The sequence below is a fragment of the Danio aesculapii genome, chromosome 17 (genome assembly GCF_903798145.1).
Source record: "Danio aesculapii chromosome 17, fDanAes4.1, whole genome shotgun sequence".
Lineage (NCBI taxonomy): Eukaryota > Metazoa > Chordata > Actinopteri > Cypriniformes > Danionidae > Danio > Danio aesculapii.
The window spans coordinates 46,350,901-46,372,928 of NC_079451.1; the positions used below are offsets into that span (position 1 = coordinate 46,350,901).

The 22,028-nt window shown below is 38.5% G+C and overlaps 1 protein-coding gene across 1 annotated transcript; it reads right to left on the reverse strand.

Moving 5' to 3' along the window:
* Nucleotides 1-1,446: 1,446 nt before the first annotated feature.
* Nucleotides 1,447-21,359, reverse strand: foxo3a (forkhead box O3A). The gene is made up of 2 exons (XM_056476882.1): nucleotides 20,168-21,359; nucleotides 1,447-5,725 (listed from the first exon to the last, which is right to left on the reverse strand). The coding sequence occupies exons 1-2, from the start codon at nucleotides 20,735-20,737 to the stop codon at nucleotides 4,364-4,366; spliced, it is 1,932 nt and encodes a 643-aa protein (XP_056332857.1). The 5' UTR covers nucleotides 20,738-21,359; the 3' UTR covers nucleotides 1,447-4,363.
* Between the last annotated feature and the right edge of the window lie 669 nt (nucleotides 21,360-22,028).

Here is a 22,028-nt window from a genome sequence, read left to right on the forward strand (position 1 = left end):
AGATTTGCTGCAATGCAAATGAGCATGCTGTTCATAAGCATTCTTGGCCTTCAATGGCTGCATCTTGTAGCATGTTGGATTTGTTTAGATGTCTTGTTACATTCATACTTCAGTTAAACCTCACCAGATTTTGTTTAGAACTGGCTTGTTTGGTGCACATCAGGGTTCAAATGGCAGCATTCACACTTATTCACCCTAACACAGCAAATGCACCAGAGTTCAGTTTAATCAGATTAAATCTGCAGAGCGTAAACCAAGCGGCAACCTCCCGCTCTCCCTTGCGAAGCCCATACGAAAGTAACTGAAACTGCAATTCATCTAAATTCCGCTAGTCCTGGCTCCATATGGAGGAAATTACAATTGAGCCCACTGTTAAAATGGCCAACTTTATAGTAAAAAAAAAAGTGTTTACAGCCTGGTACAAAGAACGATTTTGGTTCATGACAACTGTGAGGGGGGTGAATTTTTTTTTAGAACTCATCCGTTTCCTTTATATTAGGTTATATTAAGTCTGCATAATTAAGGGCGTGGCCACTTGAGTGACAGCTAGGTCTTGCTGGTCGCCGACACCTCAGCTGATTCCGGCAGATTAGCTGCTGAACTCAGCATATACATCGTATTTTTGTGTTGTTTTATGTTTCTTTACACAGTCAGTTGATTTTTGGAATTATTTTTTACAATTTTCAGATGATATGGCATGCTGTGTGCACTTAATTGTGCTCGCAAACCATTAAAATTGCCCCCATTTCCCAGGTGAGTGAAATTATATACTTGTATACCGTCTCTATAAATGTATTTGTTTTATATAAGATTATTTATATTTTTCTTTAGACCTGTAATGTACTCCAGAATCTGATAGATTGATTAGCTGTAGACTCTAGAACAGTCATCTGAAGCGTTGCCATTATGTTATGCCTGGATTTCATAAGTAGCCTTGCATTTACTAACACAGACTACATCTGAAGTGTTTGGACGTAATTCGCGTTTTCCTCCTGTAGAAAAACATCATAAGAACAATGTTTAGTGGCTCAATGTATTACAGCAGTGATTTTAAAAGTCTAAACACTTATATTTAGTTGTATACTATATCTTATATATAGATGTAGTATCCAACCAAGCACATGTGTTCAGAACACAAACGAGTCACAGGAAATAAAGTATTAAGCAAAATGCTAGCAGGCGTCTGTAGCTCCGCTTGCACATCACCTCTTTGCCCTTGTTTGGTGTTCCCAGGGTGGTGCAACGATGCGCAAACAAAATTGCGACGGTTGGCCATGCCTACTGGTAGCTTCTTTTGGGTTCTTTAAAAACCTATGGGTGACGCCACGGACACTACATCCATATCTTTTACAGTCTATAAACACACACCGAGACCTCATGTTGTTTGTAATGTATAAAAACAAAATAGTCCATTCTGGTGATCAGTTAAAATAAAGACTGCAGATATGTATTGTGTAGTACAAGCTTTATTTACATGCACCTTGCCTTACACTACGTTGTTTACATGATCCAAAATGGAAATACATAGGTAAAGTCAAGCAAACATCGAGTGGATGCTAACTAGCGGCCAATTGTGCTGTAAGGAGGTACACACGCATATTACGCTTACACAATTTGTGTTAATTCCCTCTAACAATGAATGAAAAACATAGTAGTCTTGTGAGAGTTGTGACCTACCCCAAACACTATCAGACGTCTATCTAAAATGAAGTAAACAAAAAGGTGTAAACAGCACAATCGACTTTTTATAGTCATCTTAAAATCTGTAACTCCAGCTGATTATAAAAAGCAGATTATAAAAATCAGTGCTTAAGAGGCTTATGGAAACTCTGGGTGTGACGATGACCTTAACTAACGGTACATTCGAGACTGTGTTAAAACAACATTAGGTGTACCTACGCAAACATCTGCAAGCCGTCCCTGAATGGCACTACTAATTCATCAACAGCTGCATGATTTTTTACATTAGCCTCAAATTTGGTTGTCTGGCATGTTCAAGATCAACAGAGAAATACAGTACAATGTAGGTGCTTTCTTACATAGCTTATCCGTACAGGCTGTAATACTACAAAATGGCTGCCTTTCGTTTTAAAACTATTATAATGCTTAAAACACACCGCCGTCACACACTTTCTACTAGCACTCACCATTTTGTGTAGATATGTACACATAAATGCTAGCCATATAAACTGACCCAACACAATTTCACTTAGCACCAAATGCTCATAGCTTCATTTTTCTTTTCCTGCTACAAATACACAAACATCTAGCGGTCCTTAATCAGCGTTCCAAAATTTAGATCTGTTCATATGAATTCAATACTTGTCTGTGTATATACACACACACACTGTAAGCATTACTGGTCTCCATCATGAACTGTAAGCATAGTCTATGACTTACACAGAAACTGGTAAACCTATTCTAAAGGTAAATGGTTGCATGCATGTATACACACATATATAGTGCACAGTGCATGCACACAACACTAATCGCACTGAATGCGCCAACTAAAGAATGGTTTACAAATTTGTGCAAATTGTTCGGAAAGCTATGGATACTTCATGAAAGAGGCCCAGTGTCTGTGTGTGTATATACACACGCATACATAAATACAAATATATATCTTATAATCTACTCTAAAATGGCTAACATTGGAAGTGAATGCGGTGATGCTCAAGAACTCGGATAAATGCACAGGTTGTGTTAGGAAATCCATAGGAAACACTGACTAGTTTCATACAGCAGAACACTAAATACATAGCTTATCATGTCATTATTCACTTTCCCGCAAAAGGAGTCAAGGATACATTATGATCATCACTGGTTTCACAAATAACACAACCTCTTCCCTTTTTTTAAATAATAGTTTCACAAGAAAAAATAAAATAACTGGAGAAATGACTTATTTCATGGCCATTTTTCAGACAACAGAATTCTCAAGAGTTTGTGTTGTAAACAGGCCATTTTTGCAGTTGTCCTGAGGACTAGTTTGGCAAAAGGCAAGTGTTTGTTTAAATGTGAGGACTAGAAATCTACTCATCTTGATCACAAGTTACGAGAAATTACCACAAACTATAGGCACCTACAGACTAGAGTGGACTTCAATGGGGATCAAGTATTGCAATGATGACAAGGAAAAACGTTAAAGTGGAAAAACATTTTCATTTCTGCTTTAATGCAATATGACATGGTTGTCAACAGCTGCCCATCCCAATGAGAACTCACCAATCCCGCTTGGTTTCCAAGCTTGGATTCGTAAAAGCATTCTCCAGTTTGTAGGCACCCTCATACACCATACAAAACAGGCACATTTTACAACCCTCCTAGAGTTAAACAGAGGTTTTGCCATTTTTGAATCCATTCAGCTGATCTCCAGGTCTGGCAGAAGCACTTTTAGCTTGGCCTAGCATAAATCATTGAATTAGACCAATAGCCTCTCACTGAATAATGATCCAACAGATAATTTTCCCATTTAAAATTTAAATTGACTCTTCTGTTGTTTGCACAAAAACAGGCGGAAAATTTAAATTGGACCATTTTCTACACTCATAGAAATAAAAAGTACGCGAGCTGTAACTGGGGTGGTACCTTTTCAAAAAGGTACAAATTTGTACCTTAAAAGGTCCATTTTAATACCTCAAGGCTACATATTAGTACCTAAAAAGCACAAAAGTGTTCCTCTTAAAAATTCTAGGTACTAATATATACTTTTGAGGTACCAATATGAACCCTTTAAGTACAAACGTGTACCTTTTGAAAAGGTACCACCGCAGTGACAATTCATCTACCTTGATTTCTGAGAGTGTAGGCTGATTTGGCTAGGGACTATACTCTCATCCCAGTGTAATAAATAAGAATGGCTGCAGCAGGCACAATGATATTACGCAGTGTCAATAATGTATGCTAAGCTAAGCGAAAAAATGCTCCTCCCAGACTTGGAGATCAGCTCTAGGAATTGTAAAATGAGACCATTTTCAAAAAAAGAGGAGCGTTTCTTTAAAGATTTTTTATTCTAGATAGAGTAAGGGAAGTACTGTTGGCTAAGCCAAGTTCTCTCTACAGTACTCCACTTACCATACTCAAGCAGAGTTCAATACCTTGTCATTGGCAAATAGAGTAACCTGCAGCACTTAAAACAAGGTCAATTCTGTTGGAACTCTTTATGACGTCCATCAAACCAGCCTCGATACAAAACATACAGCCACAAATCTACAACACTGGGTAAATCATTGACGTTAACTCAAACTCATTCCAATGGATGTCAAATAGCTTTTCTACAGCATAATATACAGTTGCTTTACAGTGGACAGTTGGCTCAAATCCGGTGTTATGCCCCGTCCCTACATTCCTGGGCCTAGCTAGATCAGCCTGGCACCCAGCTTTGGGAGGAGGTTCGTTTGGTTCTGGAGAAGCTCCCTGAAGTCAGGTTAGCATTCTGAGAGGAGATGAGATGGGAATCAAAGCTGAGCTCCAGGCCTTCGGCATCCATCAGATCGTTGCGGGTGATGATGTCCATATCGCAATCGAAACTGCCACTGAATGCCTCAAGATCCAAGTCAGATGGGAAACGGTCCTGAGACACCGACTGAGCAGAGGACACGCTGCCATTGAGACCTGCCAACAATGAATCGGAGGAGTTGAGCTGCATAGATGTGCTTCTGAAGGGAGACTGTTGGAGTTGCTTCATCAAGCTTTGGTAGTCTGACTCGCTGCTCGGGACACAGTTCATCCGCCATCCAGATGGCGATGCCTTTTTAAACCCTGCTTGTCCTGCAGGCCCAGCCTGGTTGGACATCATTGGGTCATTACGCAACAAAATGCGACGAGCATTCTGAGAGGAAAGGGAGGCACTAGCTTGAGACATAAGTGGGTCAGATTGGGTAAGAAGGACATCACTGCGACTATTTGACTCAGAGCTGAGCAAATCCTGCAGACTCTGCTCGCTAAAGAGGGAACCGCAGGAGAATGTTGCCTGCTTGTTTTCCTGGATGGTTTGCATTGGAGACTGTCTCAGCCCAGTGACTGATGGAGGGCTAAACATGGAGTTGGTGCCATAGCTGCCGGAGGGAATTGCCAGACTGCTCCCAGAGCAGCTGAAGGTAAACACAGGGCTTCCCTGTAGGTTGGCTCCACTCTCATCTTGGCCCGGAGACTGCGAAGCAGTCAAGCTGATGTTGTCCAGAAGGTCATCCATTAGGTTGTCAGAGAGGCCATCATTGAGGTTCATAGTTCCTGCAAGGTCAGCTAGACGGGGCAGTTCGGTGAGCCCAGTGGACGGAGACATACTGCTGGGGCTGGAGTATAGCATAGGTGACAGAGGAGAGTCATCATCGGGAACCTCATCCACCTCCAGGTTGGCCAGAATTGGAGAAAGACGTCCACTGAGGGTGCTGGCATTAGAATTAGTGCGAGAACGAAAATCTGTCCAAGCGTCTAGCTCGTCACTACTGCGGGACGTGGGGCTGCCGGTCCATTTGGACAGACTGGAGGAACTCTCAGAGCTTCCGTCCTGGGTGGCCTGCAGAGCAGCTTTCTTCTTTGCAGCACGACCACGGGCGCTCTTGATGAGCTTATTACTGTTGTCCATTGATACTGCACGCCTGCGTGGAGCTTTGCCCCCTTTTCCACCATCAGGGTTGACCATCCACCATGAACTCTTTCCTGTTCCTTCATTTTGCACTCTGACGAAGCGACTGTGGAGTGACAGGTTATGCCGTATTGAGTTCTGTGAAAAGAGAAGTGTAGAAGGTTAGCCCATGCATCGTTGGACGTGCCTGAAACACTTAACATTAACTATCTGATCATTAAAGAGCAAAATAATAGGCTAATGTTCAAGCCTCAATAGTCTCTGACTCAATGAAGCACAATGTGCGTTGAGGGACAATGCCACTATGACTTGATTGCTTTATCCAGAGATTAAGGAGTCATGGCTCTTTTGACCAATAGAGTCCATGTGTATAGCTAAAAAAAAAAACATTCTTTCGGTCTCTCTTTCTTACATATTTAGAAATTTAACATTTCTTACAGTAGTAGGGGTTATTTAGGATGGTTCACCCAAAAATGTATTAATTCATTGGTCATCATTTACTCACCCTTTACTTGTTCCAAACCTGTTTGAATTTCTCCTGTTGAACATGAAGGAAGATATAGTGAAAAATGTTGGTAACCATTGATTTGCATAGTATTTGTTCTTCCTACTAGGCAAGTCAACGGTTACAGGTTTGCAAAATTCTTCAATACACCTTTTTTTGAGTTCAACAGAGAAATAAAAGGTATGGAACAAGTAAAGGGTGAGTAAATGATGACAATTTTCAAAATCATTTAAGTATTTTGAGATCCCATAGATAAAGAATCCCCAGAGGTATTTTTAATGATATTTTCATGTTTACTATCGTTTACTAGCATTTTAGTAACCATACATTTCGGCCACACCAGCAAAAAGTTTTCATTTCAACTTCAAAAACCTTTATTGTCTATTCCTAAAAGGGGTTAGAAAATTGTTGATGAAGCTAATTATCTTATGGGGATGGTTAGGAGGCCATGAAGGACAGAGGCCAGTGGGCAAATTTGGCCAGGATGCTGGGGTTAAACTCCTACTCTTTTCGATGGACATTCAGGGATTTTTCAATGACCACAGAGAGTTGGGACCTCGGTTTAATGTCTCATCCGAAAGACGGAGCTCACTGAGCAGTATAGTGTTCCCATCGCAATACTTGGGTGTTTTAGGACCTACACAGACCGCAGTTTGAATGCCCCTTTCTGGTCTCACTAATACCACTACCTAGCTTTCCCATGTGATCTCCCATCCAGGTACTGACCGGGCGCAGCCCTGCTTGGCTTCAGTGTGTGACCATGTGAGAGTAGCAGAGAGCTATCTGTAGGTGGATGTACTGTATTTCTTTATTACTGCTTTAATGGTGCAGTGTATGACCCTACAGCTTATACATGGACTTCTGTGCATTTAGATGATGCTTTGAGGGCTCAAATCTTGATATATGCAAACTGTTAGCATTATTTGTGTTCTGTTAAAATCGCAAAGGGGAAATAAGTGTTGGGGATGTTTGTTGTATTACTTTTATTTGCTTGTTTTTTAATATGTAACTCTATAAAATGCCTATACTGTAAGTTAAGTATTTAAAAATGCTTTCTAATTTGACAAATCCTCGGTTTCAACAAAGACAGCCCCAAAATCTAAAGCAGCTTTACAGAAAATGGAAAAAGATGAACTGAACCCAATTGAACTCCACACACACACACACACAGTTCATTGGTCTGGGCTTTGTGGTCAAGATCGTTCTACAAGTAAAATCAACCCACTCTGCTCTGTTCACTGGGCTGTGTAGATAATTGGTCTGCAATGTGCAGTTCAACTACAGAACTGAGTGCTCGGCTTTTAGTTTTTCACAAATGTAACAAAAAAAACAGTCAATTTTATAGGAACATCAGTCTATTCAATAATGAAATAACATATTTTGGAGCTCTGAATAAACATTTATATTATACATTAACAAAATGTGGTGGCCAATATAAAGTAGGGCTGCATGACACTGCATATATTTTACTTCTCTGTAATTCATATTGCGATATTGGGCAAAATTTCAACAGATGAATTGAATAGATTTATTTGGAAAAAAAATATAGAGTAATTGGTATGATTTTGTAGGACAGTGCCTCTGCTATATTAAACTGTAATATAATAAACCAATCACAAGCATTGATAAAGACAGTAGAGCAAAGATATACATAAAATAATAAGTGCTTTATAGTTTTCTGGGAGTCAAACAGTATTTAGATACATATATTGTATAATGAAATGTAAAATAACACTGTATATTCTTCATTGTATATAAATGTAAATACACTAACAGACAAAAATCTTGTCGCCTATCCAAGTTCTAGGAACACCAAATAATAAGTTGACTTCTAGTTGATCATTTGGTATCAGAAGTGACTAATATGAAAGGCAAAGGCCTCTAGATTACGCTTATTTTACCAAAATAAAATATGATCATGCCTTGATTTTTAATTATTTCATTAGGACAGTAAGATCTGACTTAGACAAAAGTCATTTAACAGAAATAATGCACAGTATAGTATATAAAGTCATGCTGCAGTAGAAAAAGAATGAATATTTTGTGACTCCCATGAGCTTGGAGGACTGCATCTTTACATCTCTGCAATGACTCAAATCCCTTATTAATAAAGTCATCTGAAATGGCAAAGAAAGCGTTCTTGAACTCCCAGAGTTCATCAAGATTCATCTTTAATGCCTCCTCCTCCATCTTACCCCAGACATGCTCAATAATGTTCATACCTGGTGACTGGGCTGGCCAATCCTGGAACATGCATTTCAACAGAAGATTCATGAAAAAAATAAAAAATATAAAAAATAAAACTACCTTCAGCCACTTTTCCATAAAAAAAATGATAAACTAGAAGACAAAGTAATTAATCGTTGCTTTACAACTGGAATCGGCGACATGACTTTTGTCAGGTTGTGTGTAATTTGTAATCTTTCTGTATGAACTGGAAGTTTCTGAGACTTATTTCAGTATGTTGATGTACTTCCACCTGAAACTGATATTGAGTAAGGGTGGCTTTTACATTTTACGCATCATTCGCTTATAGCAAACTGAAAGAAAGAGGGGCCTGGTTAAGATTGCTGTAGCTGAAGAGTCAAACTGATGTCAAAGAAGGACAGCCCACTCCAAGCACAAAAGCAGATGCTCAGACTTTGATTACATATTAACGAAATTATATATATATATATATATATATATATATATATATATATATATATATATATAAATAATTTTTTTTTTTTTTGGTGGATTCATTTGCACAGATTAACTGTTCACCTGTTCAAAAGCGGATTAATACTTTTGTGTCAAGCACACGCGTATGGTGTTGCGCACCTCTCAAAAATGTACTTACACATTGCTATGACGCAAAGCGCAAGCTCTTTGATTAGTCGGCTTGGTAGTGGTGACGAGCGTGGGCGGTGCTGAAAGCCAAGAGCCTGATGGAGCGAGTATATTATAGTCATTAATTCATAATGAATTAATTATTTGTAGCCTACCGTTTCAACTACCTGACCCGCATGGTCTTTGTTTTACCCATCATACAAATCATAAATAAATAAATTTCATATCATTTGGTATCAATAATTATTGAATATTGTTTAACAATACATTTGGGAATATTAGTTTAACCACTTTATTTTAATTTGCCAATATTACTTAGGCAAATAGTTTTAATAGTCAAAAACAAAAATACAAAAAAATAAATATCTGATCTCTTTATAATAAAATAAACATAAGTGTTAAAGGGACTCAAACTTGATAAATAAAATGTTACAATAGTGTGTGAAAAGGTAAAGTGTAAACGCTGAACAATCAAAGCAATCTTTAAGGTAGCTCAACAGGTGATGTGAATAATGACTACATTAACTCTATGCTAAAAATTCTTTCAGATGGGGTGCTAGTAGCTGGGATGCACAAGAAAAGAAACCAAAAAATCCACAATCCCTTCAGTGTTGGCACATTTCGCGTGTTGTTATTCTGACCTGAAGCGACAAGCGCGAGTGCGTAGGGTTTCCTTAATCATTTTCAATGTGCTTTGCGCTCGTGCTCCCCTGGGTGGGGTTGCACCAGCTGTTCGTAAGTTCTTTCTTAAACTGGAACGTAAAGTCCACACTTGGGGCTTAGTAACTACTAGCTAGTTTGTAACTAAATTTGTTCTCAGTTCGGTTGCACCACATGTTTTTAGGGCAAACCATAGTTAGTAGGTTGTAAGATTTACCGTAAAGTCATTCGTAGGCGCATTAAATGACGTAATATCCAATAAAAATGCATTTAAATCGTTAAACTGCTTTAAAATTCTGCAACTAAGGCATCTATATATGACTGTATTATGAAAATTACATGACAAATTACGTTTTATAGTAAATTAAATTACAGTCAGTCACTAATAACAGACGACGCACACACCTGCATCGAAAGCCGTGAATACACATGATGTAATCAAAACATACTTGTTTTTTTATATCCTACAAGAAAAACGAAAGAAATTGATGAAGAAATTCTCGTTTTATTTACAATTAACAAAAACACTCCTTGATAGAGAATCAAACTCTTTTCACAAACCGAAACAAATGTGAGATTTGAGAGGAAAATAAGGCTGTGATTAGAGGGAGGTGATTCTTCAATATGATCGCAAGCTCCTGAATGTAAACTAATCTCGTGGTCATCTCTTTTCCGTTATACATGGGGGGTGGCTGCCGTTAAGATTTAGTTAAAACATAGTGTTACATTTAAAGTTCAGTGGTGCAACACAAAAATATTTAGTGGTGTGTAAATTGTAACAGTGTCTATTTAAGTCACAACTAGGCTAAGTTTTAAGTTATGCACTGCTGGTGCAACCGGCCCCTGGCGTCTTTCCATAACAAGGCGACCATCAACCGTTTTCTCAGAGGATGACAAACGACTGCAGCTTCGATACAAGTTTATGGAGAAAAGTAAAAAGCACTGTAGTGTTTGAGTGCTCTGTGTTTATCTGAGGTAATTTGTCTATCGTTATTACTGAAATGTGTATATTCCATACAAAGAGTGAAGCAGATTGGTTAGTACATGAAGCGTGGTGCGCTCATGGCATTCGGAAAAGCTCAGGGGCCTCATGCATCAATGCTGCGTACGTACAAAAACTTTGTGTACGCCAGATTTCATGTTCACGTTTGGATTTACTAACGATGAAATTAACGTGAGAATGTGCCTTGGTCCACGCCAACTTCATGTCTGGCGTACGAGTTTTCTTGTGCGTTTGTTTTTTTCCATTGGCGACTCCTAGAGGCAATTGTGTAAATTGCACACTACAAAGTATCTTTGAGCCGTGCAATGGCAGCTGTATGGGACTGGATCATCCGCATGTCTAGCAGGTAAATAAGGCTTCCATACCACGCAGTTGACCAGCCAAACATGCAAAAAAATGCGCAATTTGCAAGGATTGGCGGTTTTCCCAATGTAATCGGAGTGATCTGCATAATACACACACTTATTAATGATTCCTACTTTCTCGTGATGAAGAGTAGGCAAAATCTGATATGTAGTGGGGGAATAAACGAAGAATGAGTTCATTAAACGCTGCATTCGTACCGGGTTCATGATCGATCGTGTCAAAACATGTTGCTATGTGTTTAATGAGCTATGCCACTCACGCTGCTGTTTGTCGCTGTCTTTAGTTATATTGTCTATGTCAATCAAACAGTGATGAACGGGAATCACTCGACTAGCTCATTCCAATGAGATGTGCTATTTGCACTTAGCCTAAATAGACACCACAAAATTGTACACCTTTACATCGGACCATTCCTTTTTTTTTTTTTTATTACTCACATTGCGATGTTCAGACCCCACTGCGTTAACTGCGTCAGCTAAACTCTCCCACTCAATCACTCCTCTCCCACTCTATTAATTCTGGAGGACAAACTTGCAAATAACAGTGTTCTCCGGTCTACCTCCGAAAGGAGCCCTCCAATTCACATTCTGTTCAAAGTTTCTCTTTTTGCCTGCTTTTGCACTTGGTTTTGCCAAAGTGAAGTCATTACCATATTTATTAGGGGGGGGGAGGCAGGAAGGGTTTTGTGCTCGTGCACGTGCGCTCAGAATATGCGTGGGATTCTGCGTGTGCAGTGTTTTATACATCTGAATTTAATGCAAATGTTTTTGTATGAACTCAACGCAAGTCTTCGTACATGAGGCCCCAAATGACACCATGTCCTGCAAGTCCCACACCGCCATTAGAAATTGCAAACACCCTAAGCTTACTGGCATTGCTTCCAAGCGCTCAGCAGCTGCATTTAAATAAAACTATAGCGCGTCATACCAAACTTTTTTTTTATCATTATTGAAAATGGTGTACGGTCAATAAATACCAACACCGATTTTATCGCACAGCCCTAGTTGAAGTCAATATTATAAGCCCTCCTGTGATTTATTTTTCTTTTTCCAAATATAATGGAGCAATGGATTTTTCACAGTATTTCCTAAAATAAGACTTTCTTCTTCAGAAAAAAAAATATTCATTTTATTTCAGCTAGAATAAAAGCAGTTTTTAAATAATTTTAAGCTAAATATTATTAGCCTCCTCAAGCAATATTTTTTTTCGATTGTCTACAGAAAAAAAAAACATCATTATACAAAGACTTGCCTAATTACCCTAACTTGCCTAATTAACCTAGTTAACCCTTTAAATGTCAATTTAAGCTGAATACTAGTGTCTTAAAAAATATTTAGTGAAATATTCTGTATTGTCATCATAGCAAAGATAAACGAAATCAGTTATTAGAAATGAGTTGTTAAAACTATTATGTTTGGAAATTCCATTAAAGTCCCTGGCGTCTGGCTGAGATCAAGACCTTTTATTACGTTTGGCTAGCTAAAGCGATTTACTCCTGGGAGGGGGTTAAAATCAGGGCCTGTGTGATTTACTTCTAAAAGTTGAAATTGGGAGGCATGTAATTAGAGCTGTAAAGCTTAACTTTTCGACTTTAGGTGAAAAACCGAATCTGTTGGAGACGTCCAATAGATTAATAGGTACCGAAAAAGTCCACAGAGGGGGGTGATCACCAGAACGGGGAAGTCCCAGTGTAAATTGAGAAAATATGATACACCAGTGTTTTGGAATATGGAAAAACTCCTTACTCTGTTTTCATCTGTTTTTATTTTATTTATACTTGTCTCTTTTATTCCAGTTTATGTAAAGCACTTTGAATTGCCACGGTTTATGAAATGTGCTATATAAATAAACTTGCCTTGCCTTATACCAAAATTGGGGAAAAATATTCAGGGGGGCTAATAATTCTAACTTCAGCTTTATTTTAGAGCTACACAATATGCAACTGAAGGATTGCTCAAAGTGTAAGAGTGCAGTGCAGTGAAGCTATATTAATGTAGACTGCAGCACAGAAGGCACAGCGATCCATAATGCAGCATCAGGAGATGTGCTAAAATTCACAAGCGAGACACACTTTTCCTCTTTTCAAGCACTCCAAGTCTAAAAATGGTGTGAATTCTTCAGACGCAGAGCTTGTGACATGTTGAAGAAAGCTGGACTCTACTTAACACTGTCCCATGAACATCACTTTACTGACCTTTGGACTTGTAAGAGCGAATGGGTCGACCTCATGACACTTAACTTGCATTAATGCCTTTGCTTTAAAGCCTATTACGGGGTTTAATCTGTCACAGATTTCAGACAATTTTGCTCTCCAAGAACAACTTGCATCCCAACTCTTTCTTAAAGTGCGTAAGCAGTTCTCCCTTTTCTGCTTTGTTAAGCTGGCTAACTGAATTGATTGGATTGAGAATCTAATCTAAGACCCGTTCATCGGATTGTTTGTTGTCAATCATCAGTGCATTGATTACAAAACAGATCATTACAAACTTGGCTTGCAATGAGAGGAGTATCTTAAATGGCAAATTGAATCAAATCAGTTTGAATATTTATTTTGTCCACGGTCAATTTAAAGGGGTAGATCACTCAAAAATGTGGTAAACTCTCCCTCATGTGGTACTTTATGAGTTTCTTTCCTCTATTAGACAAAGAAGATGATTTGAATTTAATTTGAGTTCACTAAACATTAGGGCTGTAGCGATACACTAATCTCACGATACGATACACGATTTTCAGCTCACGATACGATATATATCACGATGTTTAGCCAACGATTGGATACGATTCTATATCATTCGATACACTTACATCATTTTCTGATAGATTTAAAAGGGACAAAGTGATTTTGGTGACATCTTGGGAGTGTTTAATTTACTTGGATTTAATTAATTGAAATAAACTTAAACATCAGACAGCTTGCAAAATTAATAGCTGGACAAAATTAATTAAAGATGTGATGAGAAAATTTGCTCCATTTATTGAAACAGTGCAAACTGTAGCTTACAAGCCTTTGAAAAGTAAATAAAGTTCAACATTGCAATTAACAATGGAGAGTTAAAGTGCAAGTGGCCTGTTCTGAACAGTTTCTTTGACATCTTTTTAGCTTGACAAAAAACATGAGGTAGCAAGTCTAGCTGCCATGAAAGTAAACATAGTAGTACCATGGCTTTTCCAAAACATCAAATGTCACGTCCGACTCAGTCAGTGTGCACAGATCTTTTTCAGTCTTCCTGACTTCACTCGAGAGCAGGGTTGCGCAGATGGCCGGATGTATGCATGTATGTATGTATTGATACTTTCTTTGGGAAAAAAAAAAAAATCGATTTATATCGCAGAATTGATAAAATCCTTCAGCCCTACTAAACATACTATGCAAGGCAATGGGTCCCAGAATCCAGCATTTCAAAATATCTTAATTTGTGTTCGACAGAAAAAAAACAAGTCAAATAGGTTTGGAAAGTGCAGTGAGTAAATGATGACAGAGTTTTCATTTTTGGGTGAACTATCCTATTAACCAGTGGTTCTCAAACTTTTAAGCCAGCGACCGCTAATGTAAGATCGTCAAGAACTCGCGACCACCCACTACCAAAGCATATATAAACAATTAAAATAACTTCTTTTAAGCTGTTCACAGTATTTTAATTATATTTACTATACATTAAAATAATTTTGGCTTACCGTTAAATGGGTACTGTTGATAGAGCAAGTGAATCCACACTTGATGATTTCACTTTGGTCTGACGGGGTCTTGCTCTTACATGTATGCTTAGTCAAAGTAGATGGTTCCGATGACTCGGGCAAACTGTCCACAGTTTCCTCAACATTTTTAGATTTGCGAATTACAAATTTATCCATCTCTGCAGTTGTGGTTTTCACATGCAGATGCGTGCTGTAGTGATAACTAGCGAGTTAGTCACTGCACAGTTATGATGTTTGATTTACATTTTTCCCAAACACTAATCAGTAATATCTTTTTAAAAATCTGAAAATGTTTGTTTGTAGCTTTCAATAATGAAAAATATCTATTTTAATCACTGAAAATTACACAATTTTTACATCACTCATGCGACCCCTTAAAATTGTTCTGCGACCCCCAGTTTGAGAACCACTGCTATTAACAACCAAAAGGCGCATTTAATTAATATTTATTCATTCATTCATTCATTTTTGGCTTAGTTCCTTTATTAATCAGGGGTCACCACAGTGGAATGAACCGCCAACTTATCCAGCATATGTTTTACGCAGCGGATGCCCTTCCAGCTGCAACCCATAACTGGGAAAGGCCCAAACACTTCACACATATAAATTAAGGAAAATTTAGCTTACCCAATTCACCTATAGCACATATATTTGGACCTGTAGGGGAAACCAGCGCACCCGAAGGAAACCCACACCAACACAGAACATGCAAACTCCACACAGAAATGCCAACTGACCCAGCCAAGGCTCGAACCAGCGAGGTTCTTGCTGTGAGGTGACAACACTACCCACTGCGCCGCCTTAATATTCTATTTGTTTATTACACTTTAGTAATTTAAACTATTCTAGTCTAGGTATTTAAAAAAAAAAAGCAAGATGCAGAAATGGTGTTTGACCTGCTTTGTGATGATAAATAAAAAGTAAGTTCAGCTACAGCTCTGCTCAATCATCTTAAGGTTAAACAACTTAAACAAGGGCACAACTGTAACAGAGAACGCTCACCGATACTGGACACTAAATCTGTAAATATAGCATTAAGAGGATTGATCATTAACCTGTAGGCCAACAGGACATCTATATGTGTTGTGAGTCTATAGATAGGGGCGAGTACTTGACAGCCAATATATTTATACAACAGTTCTGTCAGGTTCTTGAATCTGATTGGTTGATAGCCTTGCGATATTCTGCAAATAACAGCACTTTTACAGTCTCTTCACTATTGTGTATTACTCCGCCCACATACAAACACAAGCAGAGGACGCTCTACATTTTGACAAATATTTGTTGTTGGACAACATAATGTATTTTTGAGTTTTTTTAGCAGAGAATGTAGTTGTTTAGACTGCAAATATTCAGTTTATTTATAAGGATAGTGCCTATTTTAAATTATTTATGATTTCGGCACATCGGATACAGTGCGCGGTTGACATTGCGGTACAAGATGGCGACAGAAACCGCATAAGTCCTTAAAGGAGAAAAACAGCATTTTCTCAGCGTAAATTTCAAACTACAGCTGAACAAATCATTATAAAATCAGGAAAGTGACATTCTGAGTTGATCTCCCTCTTTTGTATTTTGTAGTGCAGTATTTATACCACATAATCTGGAAGTGTTTGCTTTGCTCTGGCTTTTATAGGGTTAATTATTGTGAAATCCCAATTGCAACAGAGAAATACTGGGAAACTTTGTAGACTGATGGCCTTCCATGCTGTTCAGCCTTATAATCTTAAAATGTGAGCAAAATCACCTGTTTTGTCATCACTTTAGACATTACGCTAGAGAATCATTCAAATACTAGTTCTAAAGTGGCGGTTTCTGTTGTTCTGAAGGTCAGATGCAGATGTGAATGAGTGGCAGAAGAAAGTAGTTCCTCGTACAAAAGGGTTTTTGAGACTGTGTTTTCTTTTTTATAAACATGATTATGTCATGGAACTGTTGTATAAACGCAACATCACACTTGTAGCAGTGCGATATGGCTGTATATCATCACTGGTGGGGGGCACCAAGGCACTTGGCCTGCTGCCTCGAGCCAACACACGATATACAGCCATATCGCACTGCTACTTGTATTGCTCATACATATATTCAATTTATGTTTATTTATATAGCGCTTTCACAGTTTAGATTGTGTCAAAGCAGCTTAACAGTAAAGTCCAGATTTCAGAGTTGAAGTTCAGTTTAGTGTGGTTTAAGTTTCACTGCTAAAAGTTCAAACACTGTAGAGCAAACCACCGAAGCACAGCTCCACAAGTCCCGATCCAAGCAAGCCAGTGGCGAGAGGGGAAAAAATAAATAAAGAAAATTCACAATTGAAAAAGTGAAGAGGGGAAAAAAAAACTAGAGAGAAACTAGGCTCTGTTAGCATAAAACATTTTTATTATTATTATATTTTATAATTATAATCCAGACTCAATATTGTATATACTCGCGATGTGACTATGGTGAATGATCCGATTGCGATATCGATGCTGACATTATATATTGTCAACAATTAATCTGGCATGCAGAATACAGCGTGTGAACATTATCGATTTGTTACATGTTTTTTTTTTTTTTTGGATAATGGAAGGTTTTTACTATTTTTTTTTATGTAAATAAAGCCATAGAAATCATAAAAAAGGAGAAATAAACAAAAACAATTGCAACCCAGATCTAGCAGTTGCAATGATATTACGCAGCACTATTACCTAGATACCTAGCTAGGCACTATATTCAGGTGCTGTGTAATATCACTGTGCTTGCTACAGCCAAAGTACAGCAGTAAAAGTTCCTTGATTATTACACTGAAACGAGATTATAGTTCCTAGTAAACTTCCATCGGCCCTACTACTCAATTTAACAACAGTAGAGAACATTTAAAGATGCTAATGTTTGTTGGCGCCAATGGTGCAGTGGTTAATGCGTGGACACATGCACTCAGGGGCTCCGAGTTCGATTCCCGCCTCACAGTCCTATGCTGATCCTTCCTTCTCTCTGCTCTCCACACTTTCCAGTCAATACTCTACTGTCCTATCCATTAAAAGTGAAAAGATATATATATATATATATATATATATATATATATATATATATATATATATATATATATATAAATAAATAAAGATGCTAATGGTCTAATCTAAATCAATGATTTATGCTAAGCTAAGCTAAAAGTCCTCCCTTAAGACCCATAGATCGGTTGAATGTATTTTAAAATGGTAAACTCAACTGTTTAACTCTAGATGAGTTGAATTAGTCTAAAATTAGCCTGTTCCTTTAATGCCATACCAGCTTCTATGATTATTTTCATGGCGAGTAAACACACTGCAGTTAAGATTATATATAATATAATCTACATTTGGTTTAACTACATTTGGTTTAATGTTGTTAAAAAAAAACCTTCAAAATATGAGGAGATTATTATGAGTCACAAAATAAATGCTACAAAGACTAATATATCTATTTTGTATCTACTTAAACATTGTTTTTTTTTCTTTCTTTTGGTTTTGAGGCGAATTGTTTTTCAGATTTACTTGGTTATACATTTTTCACACTAGTATCCCATAGAATTAAATATTAAAAATTTAGCATTGCAATTATTGAACCCATTCTGTGGCTCATCTTTCGGTTGAATTACATCAACATACAACCACGAAGAATAACCATAATAGATGAAAAGAGGGGTCTGAAATCATCTGAAAGCAATGATGCAGTCCTGTTAGAGCAAAGCACCACTCAGGACAGAACTGGAGCGCTGCCAGTTTACACACAATGCTGGATCTCAGAGTCAAACACCAAAGCTCTTCACACGTTGCTACACACTGACCTACATAGTTTCCAGTCAGCTGATTGCTTCTTATGCTAGAGCAGACAGCCAATGGGAAGTGGAGGTGGGGACCAAACAGCCAATAGCAGCCCTGACACTCACGATATGCCCATGGTTCTCTTTTTTTCCTCATTCAGTGGCAGGCAGATGCAAACACTCTGCAGGACGGCTTCATCTGCATCGAGCACGGATGACTGTAACTACAATCTACTTGGACTGCAATTATGTATACAGATATATTATTTCTTTGCAAATATAAAAGTATTTAAATCACCTATTATGTATTTAATGTTGTTTTATCTGTGTGTTGTTAATCTGCACTGCTTATCAGAATTTTTTGAGTCTTAAAAACATATAAACAACGTAAAACCAGTGCAAATTATTATATTCAAATCGCACTAATCAAGAATTCTCAATGCACAGAGATTGTTTACGAAAGTGGCAAATCATGTTTAAATGTGACAACATCTGCACAACAGCAGCAGCGGCTCACCAGCTTCGCATCTGCAGGGATTTCCCGGGGTTATTCTCTAATTCAAATCCAGCTATACTAGGAGAATTCATTAGAGTTGATTCCATGTTGGATAAATTGCTTTTCCAGGCCAAAGTAATCCCTGAAATCAAGCAGGGATGAGAGAAAGAGAGACTTGTGGAGCTCTATGCACATTGGCGAGTTTCAAATTTCATGATTAAGAGAGAAAAGGGTGTGATCGTATTGGTTTTATTGATGAAAAACCTCAAATGATCAGACCTCAATACTAGGAAATGATGAGGCAAGCAGGCACCTTTATCAGTGGCACCTTTCTCCATTTATCTGCTGATACACCCTTTGGCATGAGCACAGCGGTAGTAAGTTTATCAGCAAACCACACATTACATGACAAGTGGTCTACGTTTTCATCATTAGACCACCCTGCAATTTTTTTTTATGAGGCCAAACAGAAGAATAGAAGCAATAAATTAATATTTACAACATAAATACAGCACTTTAAAAATAAAATATGCAATGCATTGGGGGGATACAAACATTAGAATCAAAATTAGGTCATGTTTTGATAAAAAAAATTATATTTTTGTGTCATAAGACGACGGACAACAGCCATAAGTTAAGTGTCTGATGAATCCTTTATGGTCTTGGCTTTTGTAGGGTTAATAAAATGAACATTTATTGTTACTCGTAACAGTTGTGGAAAAATTATAATTAATAATGTAAAAGAAATCGGTTTAAAATCATTAATTAAATATGTTTGGCAGCTTTTAAAATGAGATGGAAAGTCAGAATCTCATTTTTTAGACGTCAAATAATTAAAAGCAATAATAATAATAATGATTTGGTCCTTCTTTTAATACCCTAAACCATTGTTTCTCAACCACGTTCCTGAAGGACCACCAACACTGCATGTTTTGGATGTCTCCTTTGTCTGTCACACCCATTACAGGTCTTTCAGGCCATGCTAATGAAATGATTATTTAAATCAGGTGTGTTTGGTTAAGGAGACCTGGAAAATAGGCAGTGTTGGTGGTCATTCAGGAACGTGGTTGAGAAACGCTGCCCTAAACAGTCAACATCTCCCTGGGAGATCTCATAAAATCCTAAAGGAATTAAATATTTCAAAAATATTTAGGAAATCTTTTTACTTGGAATCCATATAATTTTTTTGACTGGTTAAGGGTTAAAAGGAAGCCAAGGTTAAAACATTTGACCTGACGTACCTTCCATCCTGCAGAGCTGTTGCTGTCACCTTTGTCCTTGAAGTATGGCACATTTCGGACCATCCAATCATAAATCTGGGCCAGTGTCAGCCTCTTCTCCGGCGAGCTCTCGATGGCTTGGGTGATGAGGTCGGCGTAGGAATAGTTTCCCCAGGCGTTCCTGCGGGCAGAGGATTTTCTGGGCTGCTGAGGAATCAGACCATTGATGCTGGAGTCGCTGCATGCTGCTAGAGCGTGTTGGGAAGATACAGGAGAGCCATAGATGTCTTTATCATTGGCAGATGCATTCGTTTCTATGGCAGGAACAACAGCAGCAGAACTCGGGTCTCGTTCTGTGACACTGGCAGGCTTTGATGCGCCTGTAATGTCACCAGATGCACAAGCATCATCAGTGCCATTTTCATCCACCTCTTCCTCAGGAATGATCCCCACATCTGAAGGTTCTGCTTTGTCAGAATTGGACTCGGGTCTTGGCAGAGGCCATGTGCAAGACCTGGGCCTTTTTTGGGGCTCAAAATCAGGGTCTATGTCGACGTCCACAGCCAAGGGCTTATCTATCTCCTCTGCCATATTTCCTCGACTCCTTCAAATGAATGATGTATGGACGGCTTTTCGGAACACAACAGCAGCAGTGCCCTCGTGCATGCCATTAATGGATCACTTCTGAAGTCCGCATTTCAATACGGGACACTCTGAGGATCGAATCGAAGTCTTGAGATGATTGGGAATGTTTACAAACGCGTTCGAGGGCATTGTTGGTTCATCCGTGTATGAATCGCGCGAATACTTAACGTTTAATGAAGCTTCCGTTGTTCGAACGCATTAAGACAGAGCGGACGTTCGAATTTGTTACATTGCTGCATGACGTCGCGTTGCGAATTCGTTACCTTGTATCATTACATCATAATGCGAACGTTACATTGTTTCAGAACGCGGCTTCCGTTCTGGGAAATCTTTTGATTCGAATGCGATCAGATAGGCTGTGCGTTCGCGAAAGTGTCCTCGAATAATCAAGCCATACCTCCACAAGCCGTCCCTCTGCAAATCAGCACGGAGGAGTCCTAACAGACACAGCGTTCATCCCGATAAACCTCCATGATCCCTGTTCCATGTCGGAGCAGGACGTCGCGTCCCGCAGCCCGGGCGATCCAGCACTGGCAAAGCCCGTAATGCGCTGCTGCTCCGCTGCAAAACTACAAGAACAGCAACACACATCTCATCCGCCCCCTGGAAGCAGTCAGAGGAACTGCTTCTTAAAGGGCCACGGAACAGAACTGCCACACACACGTCATCTACACACATTAAACAGATATGCCATGACAAGGGCACTTATTTTATACACTCTCGAGAATAAATGGCTACCAGAGAGGATAAAAGCCGTGCAGTAGAATGTAACTACATGTTTACATTCTCTTGAGACTGGGAGAATCTCACAAAACCTGTAGAGAAAACGGCAAATCTCATTTTGTAGACAAAAAAAAGTGCAAAGCCTATTTTATAGCCATTACGATTATTTCTGTAAGTCATTCACTTATATAGAGGCTCATTCTTTTTTAAAATTAAAATATACAAAAACTACTACAATGGTGTTATATATTTGGCTCACGTATATACTTACATTATCCCAAATGTTCTGAAGAATGTGAAGTGAAGTTTCATAAACTAATTTCGAGAGGAGCACGTGATATGATTGAGCACGTCTGGCCACTCATCTGTAATCAGTAATAATCCAATCAGAGCGATCCTAGTTTACTATAAATGGATCATTTTCTCCCTACTGCTCTATCTTCATTTGGAAAAATCCCCCCTTCCACCCCATCTCCTCCTTTTCCTCCCTTTTCTAAAGGGGGAGCTCTCGAGA